General features: G+C 45.7%; 1 protein-coding gene across 3 annotated transcripts in view; it reads right to left on the reverse strand.

The window, feature by feature from the left end:
* Positions 1 to 14,976, reverse strand: part of ACOX1 (acyl-CoA oxidase 1) — a 33,545-nt gene that overhangs the window by 12,385 nt on the left and 6,184 nt on the right. The window contains exons 2-3 of one of the 3 annotated variants that reach the window (XM_081899693.1): positions 6,394 to 6,554; positions 2,210 to 2,370 (exon numbers count right to left, since the gene is read on the reverse strand). In XM_081899693.1, the coding sequence (XP_081755819.1) occupies positions 2,210 to 2,370; positions 6,394 to 6,458 (226 nt within the window). In that variant the 5' untranslated portion in view covers positions 6,459 to 6,554. The remainder of the gene's footprint in view (positions 1 to 2,209; positions 2,371 to 6,393; positions 6,555 to 14,976) is intronic. The other 2 variants (XM_081899691.1, XM_081899692.1) reach the window with 2 other exon arrangements.

Here is a 14,976-nt window from a genome sequence, read left to right on the forward strand (position 1 = left end):
TTTCTCATTCCATCAAAATGAAAGAACCATCTGCCTCAGAGGCCTTTAGAAGATAAATGTTCCCACATCTGAGCCTGAGAGAAAGAAAGAAAGAAAGAAAGAAAGAAAGAAAGAAAGAAAGAAAGAAAGAAAGAAAGAAAGAGAGAGAGAGAGAGAGAGAGAGAGAGAGAGAGAGAGAGAGAGATGCAGGCATCTATCTTCTGGTGGCCTTTCCCTGTGCACATCTAATAGTTTACAAACACTAATAGTTTACAAACAATCTGTTTCGTATAGGTTTGCAGACAGACTCTTACTGGAATGCTCTGACTTGTAAAAAATTATCTGAAAGTGAGCAAGCAGGGAAACCTATGTAAACTGTGAGACAGCTCTCACAGCTTTCCCCTATTCTATGCCACTGAAATCCTACAATTTAATATAAAAAGCGGGCTATTTGTAATGTTACATTAGCTCCATCTCTCATTATCTAAAGAAATGGAGGAATTAATAGTCTAATTCCTTACAGATTTTGATTTTCTGAATACAAATTACTAGGCCTCTTGCCTTTTGAGCATCAGTGGCCTTCTCTGCCTGCCACTCTGGAGAGGGGACAATGAGAATTACTAATCTTGAAGTTTTTAACTGGAACTCCAAAAATAATGTTTCCTGTCACCTAGGGAGCATGTGGGGAAACTGGAAGCTATTTAGATGACTTAAATTGTTTTGGACACTGTCTGCAAAAAGAAGCTGGACTTTCCTAGTGCCTTTGAATAGTAAATTCTAGGCTTTCTAGCCAGAAGCAAAACTAACTTGCTAAATAAGGGGGGGGGGGAGAATCATCTAACAACTGATGAAGACCACTGCTAGCAGGAAAGGCCCAATGAACACTGAGTATAAGCAATTTCTTGGGACAGTTCCTAAATAAGGAGAAAATGATCTGTTGTTTTAGTATCTCAATGAAACTTGGTTTTCCCATCTTCAAGAAGAAAACGTCAAGTAGGGCAGATGGGCCTGGAGACTGACTGAGGTGCCATGTGATAGAGATCACCACACCTTGCACATTGAGAGCTCTTTGCCTAATTGCAGCCTCTCATTGAGGAAAACAAGAGAGCACCTCAAACACACCCAGAAACATTGACACACCATAACCTTAAAATTAGAAGCGTTAAGTAGTATCTTGCAATGTGCCACACCAACATGAACATTTACCATTTGGAAGTTTCCAATGATACTTCAAAAACTGGAGAGAAGGTTTCCTTTTCCTTAGGTGTAGATACATGGTATCTCACAAAAGAGAATGGATCTGGATTAATATCCTTTTGCTGTATCTTCAAAAGCCTATGAACTCCTGATTTCAGTTTGTACTAAAAGCTGAAATGTCTCTAGTTAACTGGGAAGCCCTACAAGGATGCAGAAGCCAGGACTTTGTCAAACACACAAGAGCTACAACCAAAGTTTATTTAAATTAGAGGCTACATTGAGTAGAAGAGTCCACCAAAGGGGGATTCTAGCTGTTATTGCAAAAGCCATTATCCTATTTAGATGTGGTGAACCTACTGCTTGAAAAGCCTATATGTTTCCTACAAAAGCATCTAAGTTGAAAAGTTGCTGCTGCTGTTGTTGTTGATGATGATACAGGACTGTTAGGAAAGATGCATCTCTCTCTCTCAGATCACTTTTGAACTGTGATTTAAAGTAAAGACGGCTTTGTCAAAGAAAATTCACGTTTCTTGCTCAAGATTATTTGCTGAATCATTGATATTGCTTTGTGCAAGCTCACATATGCAATCATAACACGTAATCTGAAAGTTGATGTATGTATTCTCAACAAATGTATATGCTCATGCGAGAAAAACGAAGATGTGTCTGCATTTCATATAGAGGGAACTCCTTGGCTGTGAATCAGACAGTCTGAAGAATCCTAGACTGGAAGGGAAAATGCCTTTTGCTCAACATCTCTTACCCAGAAATACAGTGGTACCTCAGGTTACAAACTTAATTCATTCCGGAGGTCCGTTCTTAACCCGAAACCATTCTTAAACTGAGGAGTGCTTTCACTAATAGGACCTCCTGCTGCCGCCGCCGCAGTGCCGCCACGCAATTTACGTTCTCAACCTGAGGTACTACTTCTGGGTTAGCAGAGTTTGTAACCTGAAGTGTTTGTAACCCGAAACATTTGTAACCCAAGGTACCACTGTACTACACTCACAAATAAGACTTGAAAGTACTGTACCATGGCCCATCTCTGTCTGGGCATAAGTGCCAATGATCTCCAAGTTCCAAGCAGGCATGAAGAAGCGATCCTGCTGTTCTTGGGTTGCCTGGGTTAAGAGAGTAGGTAGGAACATGCCCAGGTGGAGGTCCAGAGGCTCAGGTCGTCCGTGGTGAGCAGAGCTGTGAAGAAATGCCGAGGGAAGGGAATGTGAAGGGGTGTTACAGGATTAAAGCAGGTGAGATTAGAGGTGCAGATTGGAGGGGGGAAGACAAAAATAATTTTATATGAATAAAGAATTTAGAAAGCACACTTTTACCAGAGCATCATTCTTTTCCCAAGGCCCGCTAATATTTGTGTCAATAATCGGACCCAAGGGTGAAGATGATCTTCCAATCCTATTGCGGCAGGAGGGCAAGAGAGAGCGCAGCCCCCTTTTTACCAGGTCCTCTTTGCCTCTTGGAAGTGTATTCAAAATGAATAAAACACTGGAAGTAAAATAGCTGCCTGTCTTACAACTGGAGTTGCTTGGGACCAAATTAGATAAGAAATGTTTTACATTGGGTTGACAGCAATCCATCCTTACCCAATTCATGTTCTGGGGGCGGGGGAGAGTGTAGTCATAAAATCCAAACTGGTTTACTCTTGTTCAAAGCAAACCTGTTTGTCAACTGTTTTATTTTCTTTTACTCCAGTATGTTGGAGACTATCCATTCAGAAAAGTATGGTGCTCTGAATCAGCAATCAAAGCTAGTGAACAGCTCCATAGCTTTGTATCAACAGCCAACATTTATAACCAGTGAGCCATCACCAGCAAAGGTCACCCAAAACGCAACAAAACATGCTTCCTTATGATAATCCAGTCACCACACTTAAGTTCCATAATGTTCTGATCCAGAAGGCAGCATTATATACTTAAGGTATTCCTATATCAGCACCCCATCCAACACACCTTGGTGCGCAGTGCTCATTTCACCTGTTGCATTAAATGGTGCAGTGACTAGAAATGTGAGCAAAATCAACCCTGGTGAGATCTTACCTCTGCCATGTACTGTACTCACTAGAGGACCTTAAACAAGCCATTATTCTTTCACACACACAACATCCCATCTGCAACATGGAAATGGTAACAGGCCTAGTTCGCAAGGTTTCTGCGGGGAGTACTGCAGTAATGGGTGTAAAGCCCTCTGAAAACTCAAAGTACTATTTATTATCCCCTCTATTTTATATATCCAGGTTAGGAGCACTTCTGCTGTATAGTTAAAACAGTGCCAGCCATGAAGAAGGCATCAGTAGGCTTGGGGGAACTTAGATTCCTAAATCTCTCTCCCTCTCTCTTGCAGAAGGGCTTAAAAAATTGTGAAATCCCCAAAGAGTTCAGTGAGGACAGAGCATGCTCAACTGAAACAAAATACTAACTGTTGGGGTGGGAGAGGACCGGCAACACAGGTGGGAGGGCGAATGGAATGCCTGGAATCCTAACCAGGGAGCACGTCACACAGCAATACTTTGTTTCAGGTCCCACTTATATATTTATATTTTTAGCCTGCTTTTCCACTGCAAAGCAATTCACAACATTTTCCACAAGGTGTCCCGCAGATGTTCTGGACTACAACTTCCATAATCCCTGGCCATTGGCCATGTTGGATGGGACTCATGGGAGTACGACGGTACTTTATTTATTGTAAACACATCAAGATGTTTTAAGCTGATTGTGTGGCAATTTTCACATGCTAGTGAAACCTGAACCACAACTAAGGATGTACATCCTACAATGGCATTTACTAACTGTATTGTTAATACCAGCCTTAAAACTGAATACATGTCCTAGCTTCACACACCAGTGAGTTGAGGGACGGTGAAGAGTTTCTTATCATAAAGTTAACCCAATCCCTTCCAACATTATGGGGACAGTGCAACAACATATTACATTATTAACCCATAGGAAGTTATATATGTGTGGCTGCCTTTGCAGAAAAAAAGAACAGTATTAAAAAGACTGGCATGTAGTGTCTCCGTCTATTGGGGACAGACACCTCTCTACAGTAGAGAGAATAGAAAAGTCAATTTTTAGACAGCAATGTTCAATGTTGTAATTTTACAAGTGAAGCAATCATGCAGGTTTCCACTCTAAAGCACAGAGCTGCTTCATCGCCTCTGTTTACGCAAGTGGAGCTCCAACACGCCAGGGCACCACACAGAAGAAAAATGGAGAGCAGGCTGAAGTAGCAAAATGGTAAAGGGTCCATTTGGAGCAGGGATCCAGCAAGGAGTTCCGTTCTCACTTGGACTAGCAAAAATAATGCAAAAATACCAGGATTTTAAAATTTGGGCATTTTGTTCATCTAAAACGTCTAGAAGAGTTTACTTCACATGCACCATTGAAGAATGCTGGAATATTACCCGTAGAGGGATTTCTCCTAAAAATCAAGTTCTTGCCACACCAGCCCCAGTACAGATTATTGTTTTAAGTAGTGCCTCCATCCTAATGCAATGCAGGTTCAGCAAGTCATCCACCACCCAACAGATGTAATCCTAGAACACACATGCTATTGAAGAATCATCATCTGAAATGGTAAGCAGGAACTGCACTGCCCCACCACCACACACAACAATCGATGGTGACAGCACGATTGAATCATCACATCAAGACACTGGTTAGTTGACAGAATACAACAAGTATTACACATCAACACAGAGACAGGGAAAGTAGTAAAATACAGCATGCAAAAATAAATAAATAATCGCATCCACAGACAAGGTCTCAAGGGAAGGGGTAGACAAACGAGTGTGACAATGATTTGCTTATTCACAGGATGTTCCATTCATTTTGCAGTTTCTGGCCTTTAAACTATTTGCTTGAGAGGCGGTACCGTTAATTCAAATGGTGATGTGAAGTATACCGTAACAATGCGGAATGTTCATTTGCAAAAGGCAAGACTTCAAATAGTTAACAGCAGATTCATCATATACACCCAGCTCATCTGAGACACCATTCTCCGGGTTTGATTGAAGATTATGAATTAGGAACCAGAGGTTTTCATTCTCATCCATGTACTCTCCATCTTCTTGGAAGATTCCATTTCTTCTTTAAAAGGGAAGTATAGTATTCAAGCAATCCAGACTAAGTCATAAAAGTAGTATTCGACTTTGATAAGCTCAGGATACTCCCATAAGTGATAAGAGATTAGTGCCTTTTAAAACCTACCTACCACAGAAGAGCAGTGGCTAGAAGGGAAAAGAAAATATTCATATTCTTGATGTGGGTTTTTTGTCATGTTCATCTTGTTCTTGAGATGTGTTCTTCTGGTTCATGAAATTGAAATGAGATGCTTAATCCAACAAGTATTAGCTGCATTTGGATGCTGGCCAGAACCTTGCCCTCCTCCATGCAGCAGAAAGGCCTGAAAACAGTCCAGTCAAGATTTTTCATCTTGCCTGACTGCTTCGGGGGTGGGGGGTATTGAATTACTGATTTCAGCAGAAGAAGAGCTGTATCTAAAATATAAGGCTGCTAACACAAAACACACAAAGGATCTATAAGCTTTTTCTACTGCCAACTAATTTTCTCCAACAGACCAGCATAGGGCTGTGTTACAAGGCCCTTACATGCTACATTTTTTCCTGCTCCAAAAGTACACTAGTTAGCAGCTGCTCATTTGGTATACACTCATGAAGGAATACACCTGCTCCATACTTCACTTTTGGCTTCACTCTTTTGTACACTACTCACAGCCTATGTCCAAGTACTTACAACAAAGTACTTGGACATAGGTTGTGAGTTGTGTACAATCTATTACATATTACATAAGCTTAAGGCAGCTGCTTAAGTGGAGATGAATGTTGGAGATACACTACAGCAATGTTCCTGGGCATCATCACAATGAAAACAAAACAAAACTAGGCTGATTGAACAATTGACTCATGCCCACTGTCAGCAATCTAGGAAGCAACTTTGGGTAACTGAAGTATTATATACAAGATCTGAGAACAAGGATATAAAACCAGCTAACAGTAAGGAGGTGCCTTTGAATGCATGAAGAGCACAACATTGCATATAGTGTTACTGTCAGAAAAGTCAGAAGTGGTGATGCACTGAATTCTGACTCCAGTATTTTTTAAAGCAACCATTCCACCCTAAAAATCACTGCCGGACTGGAGTTACACTGCAGAGGATCACCCGTAAGTCTCTGGAAAGAACTAACCGTGCCCCATTTCCGTCTGAGCGTAGGTGCCAATTATCTGGAACCGCGAGGCCAGAGGCAGCCATTTCTCTCGCTGGGCAACAGTGCACTGGTTCTCTAAGGTGGGAGTAAACATGCTGTAGTGCAGACCAAGAGGCAGAACAGATGCACCCATGCACACACTATGGGAGAGAGAGATGGCAGATTAGGTTGTAGCTGTTATTTTTCTAGAATCCAACAAACCTTTGCTCCCTCCATTTTTCCATAGTTGTATACCCTCTAAGTCTTCCAGCCTTTTCATACTTTTAAAGATTTTAGCTATACCAGTAATGACAACAGGAAAGGCATAAATGAACTACTGTATATGGGAAAAAATTATAAAATGGAGTGACATCAAATTCAAAACCTATACCATTCATGCACAAAGGGTGCTTCTGCCCATCTGCACCTAAGCAGCCAAGGCATTTCTTAAAATCCTGACCGCAGCTTTCCTCCTCCCCACAGCAAAGTTTTAAGGCAAATCTCCCCAGCCCTATCAAAGCTTCAAATACATCAGAAGAGCCCAAATTCTGCCATTATCAAGCTTTGTCTCATCTAGTTTGCAATTATTACTTTAATAACATTGGAGTTTATACAGGATGCTGTTTATGCTGACAAGGCTATTTGAAGACAAAGACAATGGGAATACAAGGACCGTGGGCGCAACATGAAAACAGGGTTTAACAAGCATTACAAAGGAGTGTTAAAAGGAATGTTGCTGAAGGCAGACAGTCCATTTGCAGACTGAGCTTCCCACCAGAAAGTTTGTTTTTATAAATCAGCACTAGATTGTACTACTATTGTTTTGTCTGCACCACTGTGACACTTCAGCAGAGTAAGTTTGCAGAACGCCACTCACTGGAGTGAGCAGGCACTATCCAACTAAACAGTTCCTCTGGCACAAGAACTGCAGAATGAAACATCTCCACCACTTCTCTCCCTATATGCCCCCTAAATCTGTTCTAGGGGTTTTCCCTACCCCTCCAGAGCAAATTTATGGGGTGCAAGGTGAGAGGGAAGTTCCACTGCCCAGCTAAAAGTCTATGTCCTAGTAGAATCATTTAGTTTGATACCACTTAAGTGTTTTGTTTCCATCCTGCCAAGGACACCTAGACTGCACTTCATACTTTGAGATAAGCTGCTTCAGAAAGGGAAAGGGAGGTTGAATATTCTGCTAAGTGTGTGACCAGGCTTCATGTTATTTATTTCGGTTATTTATATCTTGCCAGACTCTCAAAGCAGAGCACAATTAAACATGTTTTAATAGTACAAATAATAGTACAAATAGACAAAGACAATGGGAATACAAGGACCGTGGGCGCAACATGAAAACAGGGTTTAACAAGCATTACAAAGGAGTGTTAAAAGGAATGTTGCTGAAGGCAGACAGTCCATTTGCAGACTGAGCTTCCCACCAGAAAGTTTGTTTTTATAAATCAGCACTAGATTGTACTACTATTGTTTTGTCTGCACCACTGTGACACTTCAGCAGAGTAAGTTTGCAGAACGCCACTCACTGGAGTGAGCAGGCACTATCCAACTAAACAGTTCCTCTGGCACAAGAACTGCAGAATGAAACATCTCCACCACTTCTCTCCCTATATGCCCCCTAAATCTGTTCTAGGGGTTTTCCCTACCCCTCCAGAGCAAATTTATGGGGTGCAAGGTGAGAGGGAAGTTCCACTGCCCAGCTAAAAGTCTATGTCCTAGTAGAATCATTTAGTTTGATACCACTTAAGTGTTTTGTTTCCATCCTGCCAAGGACACCTAGACTGCACTTCATACTTTGAGATAAGCTGCTTCAGAAAGGGAAAGGGAGGTTGAATATTCTGCTAAGTGTGTGACCAGGCTTCATGTTATTTATTTCGGTTATTTATATCTTGCCAGACTCTCAAAGCAGAGCACAATTAAACATGTTTTAATAGTACAAATAAAACTATAAGAAGAGGGGAAATGAAAGTGAAGTTCAGGCATCAAGGTAACCATCAGGACACTAGTTACAATATATAGTTAATTACCCTTCCCCCCTCAGAATTAAGAGTTACGCTAGTAAACCTGTCACACCATGCGGTGAAGTGAATTTCTAAGCTTACTCATGCCTGCTGCTGAAAAGGTAGGTTTAGCATTGGCTACCAGTAGAACAGATGGGAGGATTGCCAGAAGGTTCTTATGTTCAGATCTTAGTGGTTGGAAGGTAAACAGGGATGAAAGAGCTGCCTTAAGTATCCTGGCCACAGAGCATTAAGAACTTTAAAGGCGGTGAACACCGGGTCTTTGAACCGAGTCCAGGAGCAAGCCAGCAACAAATAAATCAAATTAACTGCAATCATTACCACCTTAGCCTGAAGCTACATCACCACTTGGACCTGGGCTCTTCCTTCCTACAGAGTATGGTAGAACCAGCTGTCCTATGAGAAGGCGGGGGTAATGATCATGACACAAAATGCCATCATTGCCACCATCTTAAATAGGCAATTTAAAAGATCTCACACAGCTTTAGATTGCTTTTATGTCATTGTTGATTTCATATCAGCTGCTCTGGGAACCTTGTCAGCTGAACAGCAAGGGCGAGTGGGGTGAAAATGCTATAAAGTCATTAAAGACCAGATGTTATCGTTAAAGGGCAGGTGCTTATACATGTTACACACTTGCTGCTTGCCTGGGAGTAAAAATTGTTAAAGGATAGAAATAGGCCCTCCAGACACCTCTACGTGAAAATAAGAACCTCAACTTGTGTCTTTTCCATAATGACCTGGATACAATTTCACATAGTACAACCCCAAGGAATCAAGGCCTCTATCAAAATAAGAGAATGGTTCAATACTGTCAGGGAACTGCCATCTAAAGCGCCGGGGGCGCAAAGGCTCACTGAGGTTGAGAGAGGAGTAGCAGCGGAAGAGGGAACCAGTAGAGGGCGAGCAAGAACTCCAAGGGAAAGTGAGTCGGAGGGATGGCTCAGAGACGCTTCCAGCGAAAACAGTGGGGAGGTCTCAGGACCTCCTATAGGGACACCCACACCTCGCCGGAAACTGTCACGCCGAGAGGCCAGACGACGTGTTTCCGTTAAAGAGCTTTTATGTTGGAAACGATTCCGAAAGCAGCCACTTTCGGATTCTACTAGTGATTGACGCAGCCATGCTGGAGGGGCTCCGTCACAGGCAGAGGTTTGAAAACCTGATCAAACTCTGAGGGACTTGCATTTTACGCACAAGCAGCTCATCGTCCCATCACAGCAATCCGAAAGTCACCGAAAGCCAGCTTGTGCAGGGAGAAGCATCATGAGCAACCCAGCCGGAACCGGAGGAGCAGGAGCAGCTGGAGGGGGTCCAAGCCTGGAAGAAAGGTACAGGGCGTTGGAGATCCAGTTGGCGCTGCAAACGGCGAGGCTTGAGGAGAGGAGGGCTCAGGATGCAGAAAAGGGAAAGGAGAAAACCACCCCGCTCGCCAGAAAGGTGCCAGGATTGGTGCAGAAATTCGGGGGGATCCCAGGAACTATCATGCCTTTAGAACAGAGATGCAATACGCTCTAAACTTGCAGTTTGATGACTTCCCCGACGAGGAATCGCGAGTGGCTTTTGTGATTGGCCATCTCGAATCCGGGGCGAAAGATTGGGTTAGACCCCTGATGGCAGCGAATAATGAGATCCTAAAGGACACGAGGAAGTTTTTTCGTGCCATGGACCTGATGTTTTCCAGCGATATTGAGCAGGGGGTGGTGCGAAGGCAGTTAATGGCTTGCCAGCAAGGAAGCAGATCTGTCCGTGAGTACTGGACTGAGTTTACTATGCTGATTCATAAATTGGGGTGGGACCTATCGGCGGAGCCCATCCAAATGCTTTTCGAAGAGGGGCTTTCTTCCACCGTCAAAGATGAGCTTTCCCGGGGGCCCAGGGCGGAGTCTATGGATCAGTTAACCAAATCTGCGCTGTGCATAGGAGCGCGCCAGGAGGCGAGGGCTTTGGAAAAGCGGGAAGGGAAAGGAGACCGTTGGAGGGAGTTCCGCATTCCAGACATTCCAGAGCCACCTTTCCCGCCGGCAGAGCCGATGGAAGTTGGAACAGCGCGGGCGCGCGCAGTTTCAAATCCCAGTGAAGGGCGGAAGAAGGAGGGAAGGAGCGCCAAGAGATGTTATCTCTGCCAACAGCCAGGGCACTTTGCCAGAGTCTGCCCACAAAGAAAGGAATGGCAAGGGATGGCAGGAGCTGTTGGGGGAAAGGAAGAGGAAGGCAAGGAGCAAGTAAAAGCCAACGCCTGGCTGCCACCGTCGGGGCACAGCAGCCAGGCCAAAGAGCAGTGAAAGTGCCCACGCCGGAACCTCCCAGACCCGCTTTAGTGATAGAGGTGTTACTAGAACTGCCAAACGGACACCCACTAAAGATCAAGGCGCTTTTGGATTCAGGCAGCTCCTGTAATTTCATGAGTAAGGAGTTTGCAGCTGAGCACCAGATACAGACCATCCCTTTAAGTAACCCCTTGCAGGTGACTACGATTGACGGCAGAGAGCTGTTGGGGGGAGAAGTTAGCCAACAGACTGTCCCGATGATAATGAGGGTGGCAAGGCACACCGAACAGATAGCGTTTAATGTGGCCATCCTGGGAGGAGCGCCCATCATTTTGGGGATGAGCTGGCTGGCGCTACACGATCCGCTAGTGGGCTGGCATCAGAGGGTGGTCTCCTTTGGGTCAGCGCATTGCCTAGAACACTGCAAGGAGGGGAAGGTTTCGGGAGGAGACAGAGTCACCCTAGCCGGGATGGAAGTAATGGACAAAGGGAAGGTGCCCCCGCAATACGCAGATCTGAGCAACGTATTCAGCGAAAGGGAAGCAGACAAACTGCCACCGCATAGACCCTTTGACTGTCAAATCAACCTACTCCCTGGGGCCCAACTCCCAGTAGGCAAGCTGTACGCCATGTCAGACAGGGAGATGCAGGAGCTGAGGGAGTTCATTGACAAAAACCTGAAGCGAGGTTTCATCAGAGAGTCCCGAGCGGTGGGGGGCAGCCCAGTGTTTTTTGTGGACAAAAAGAACACAGACAAACCGAGACTGGTGTGTGACTTTAGGGCCCTCAATGCAGTGTCGGAGCCCCTGGCTTTCCCTATGCCCCGAATTGATGACATTTTGACCAGAGTAAGGAAGGGAAAGATTTTTACAAAGCTGGACCTGCGGGGGGGCGTACAATCTGATACGCATAAGGAAGGGAGATGAATGGAAGACCACCATGTTTACCCCTTTGGGAGCCTTTGAATACCTCGTTATGCCCTTCGGTCTACAAGGGGGCTCCGCGTGTTTTCAAGCTTTTATAAACCACGTTCTGGGACCTTTGCTCTACAAGAATTGTGTGGCCTTTTTAGACGACGTGTTGGTGTATTCGGAAGATGAGGAACAGCATGTGAGGGACGTTCGAGAAGTGTTGGGCAGGCTGCAAGCCAACCAGCTGTGGGTGAAACTGGAGAAGTGCCAGTTTCATACCAAGGAGGTGGAATTCCTGGGGTACCGCTTGTCAGACAAGGGATTGGCCATGGATCCAGGCAAGGTCCAAGCGGTACTGGAATGGAAGACACCGAAGACCAAGAAGGACGTGCAAAGATTCTTGGGGTTTGGGAACTTTTATCGGAAGTTCATCAAGAACTTTGCCCACTTGACGGCGCCCATCACCGACTGCCTCAGCAGCAAGAAGAAATTTGTTTGGACGGTAGAGGCGGATCGAGCCTTTGAAGAACTGAAAAGGGCTTTCGCCTCGGAAGAACAACTTCTGCATGTGGATTTACGAAAACCCATGAGAGTGGAAACCGATGCATCCGACCGGGCGGTAGGGGCGGTCCTTCTTCAACCGGGGAGGAGTGCGTCGGAGTGGAGACCGTGTGCCTTCTTCTCGCGGAAGCTGAATAAATCCGAGAGGAATTACACGGTGTATGACAGGGAACTACTTGCCATTCACGAAGCATTCCGGAGGTGGAGACATTTATTAATTGGGGCACAACACAAGGTGCAAGTGTGCACCGACCACAAGAATTTAGAGTATTGGAGAACAGCTCGAGTGCTCAACCAACGACAAGTGAGATGGGCACAGGAATTCTCCAAATTCAACTTTGAAATTTGTTATGTGCCAGGCCCAGAAAACGTCAGGGCGGACGCGCTCTCACGCAAACCAGAGTATTGGGAAGGGGAGGGGGTGATCGAAGAGAGACATGTCATCCCTGAGGACCGCTGGGTGTGTGGGGCGGCGCTGGTGGGGCAACGAGAACTGGTAGAGGAAACGGAAAATGATGAATATGCCCAGGATAAGCTCAGAGGTCTCAGGGGGGAGGGCGAGAGCCCCGGAGGTTTTGAGGAAAGAAATGGGGCATTGTATTACAAAGGGGCACTGTATATACCCGAAGGTGAATTGAGGGGGAGAGTACTCAAGCAGTTGCATGATAGCCCCACGGCGGGACATTTTGGACAACACAAGACCATGTGGTTGGTTACCAGGGAATTTTGGTGGCCTAAGGTGAGGGAAGATGTAAGGGAGTATGTAAGAGGGTGTGACCAATGTCAGCGAGCCAAAGGGGAAAGAAGGGCGCCGGCAGGGTTATTAGAACCATTACCCACACCAGAACGGCCTTGGGAAGCGATATCAATAGATTTTATGACGGATCTGCCAAAGTCCAAGGGGAAAACAGCCATCATGGTAGTAGTAGACCTGTTAACTAAGATGTGCCACTTTGTAGCATGCTCACATGCAGTCACAGCGGAAGAAACAGCGAAGTTGTTTGTAGAACACATCTTTAGGTTGCACGGGGCTCCCTTGAGGGTGATCTCAGATCGCGGCAAACAATTTACTTCCAGGTTCTGGAGGAAGCTCATGAGCTTGCTGCACGTGGAAGTCAATTTTTCAACTGCCCGGCACCCTGAAACCAACGGGCAGGCGGAAAGAGCAAATGGCATTCTTCAACAATATCTGAGGTGTTATGTCAATGACAGAGAGAACGATTGGGTCGAAAAGTTGGCGTTGGCAGAATTTGCCTACAATAATGCGGAGAATGTGTCCACAGGGATGAGTCCCTTTTTGGCTAATTACGGGTGTCACCCCAGGGCATTTCCAGGGGAAGGAGGGGAGAGATGGAGCGTCCCAGCGGCTGAACATTTTGTAGAAGAGATGGAAGCGATCCATCATCAGCTCCAGCTCAACTTAGAAAGGGCTAAGGCACAATATAAGAAGCAGGCAGACAAGAACAGAAGGGAAGGTGAAACCATAAGGGTGGGGGATCAAGTGTGGTTGTCAACCCAAGGGTTGCCGTTCAAAGGGGGTTGTAAGAAATTGAGGCCCAGAAGATTGGGACCCTTTGAGGTCATTCAGCAGGTCAACCCGGTAGCTTTCAAACTCCGATTACCCAACCACATGAAATTGCACCCAGTGTTCCACAGGTCGTTACTGTCACCATACAGGGGGGGACGTGAAGGGGAGTACGTCAGGGGACCAGCCTTGGAAGAGAGGGAACGCCGCAACCATGTAGCGGAAATCCTCGATTCCAGGTGGAAGGGAAATCAGGTGGAGTATTTGGTGGCGTGGGAAGGGGAACCGGAGTCAGAAAACACCTGGGTGAATGCAGAGGAAGTCAATGACGAGGTTTTAACAGAAACGTTCCACCAAAGGTTCCCGAGGAAACCTCAGCCGATAGCAAGGTTTAGGAGGGAGTATTTCGGCACCACCGATGAGGAAGAGGAAATGGAAGGGTTCGCGGAGTCGGAGTTGGAAGAGGGAGTGGACTCCGATGACGAAGATTACCGAGAGAGTAGGAACAGCAACAAGTGGAGGGAAGTGTTCGCGACGTCGGAAGACGAAGGAGGTTCTTTCAGGGGTTTTACCTCCTCACCGCCAGTAGGGGAGGAGACGGGAGGGGGTGAAGGGGGCCCTGGAGGGGAGGTGGATGTCAGGGAACTGCCATCTAAAGCGCCGGGGGCGCAAAGGCTCACTGAGGTTGAGAGAGGAGTAGCAGCGGAAGAGGGAACCAGTAGAGGGCGAGCAAGAACTCCAAGGGAAAGTGAGTCGGAGGGATGGCTCAGAGACGCTTCCAGCGAAAACAGTGGGGAGGTCTCAGGACCTCCTATAGGGACACCCACACCTCGCCGGAAACTGTCACGCCGAGAGGCCAGACGACGTGTTTCCGTTAAAGAGCTTTTATGTTGGAAACGATTCCGAAAGCAGCCACTTTCGGATTCTACTAGTGATTGACGCAGCCATGCTGGAGGGGCTCCGTCACAGGCAGAGGTTTGAAAACCTGATCAAACTCTGAGGGACTTGCATTTTACGCACAAGCAGCTCATCGTCCCATCACAAATACAAATTTTCATTTATAGCCCACCACAACTGGGCAACCAGCAATGGCCATCTATTACAAGGAGGGAAATAGTAGTTAGTTTGATAATCTAATTCATAGAGGATAACACTAGTTGTTCAGTCCACTTGATTAGAAAATGTCCACCTCCTAACATTTTTCTTACTGTAGGAACAAGTGGGGTGAAAAATGATATTGTGTGCTCTCTAAACTTTGGTTACTAGCAGAAGGCACTTGAATGCGT

Source organism: Podarcis melisellensis (assembly GCF_964234715.1).
Source record: "Podarcis melisellensis genome assembly, chromosome: 2".
Lineage (NCBI taxonomy): Eukaryota > Metazoa > Chordata > Lepidosauria > Squamata > Lacertidae > Podarcis > Podarcis melisellensis.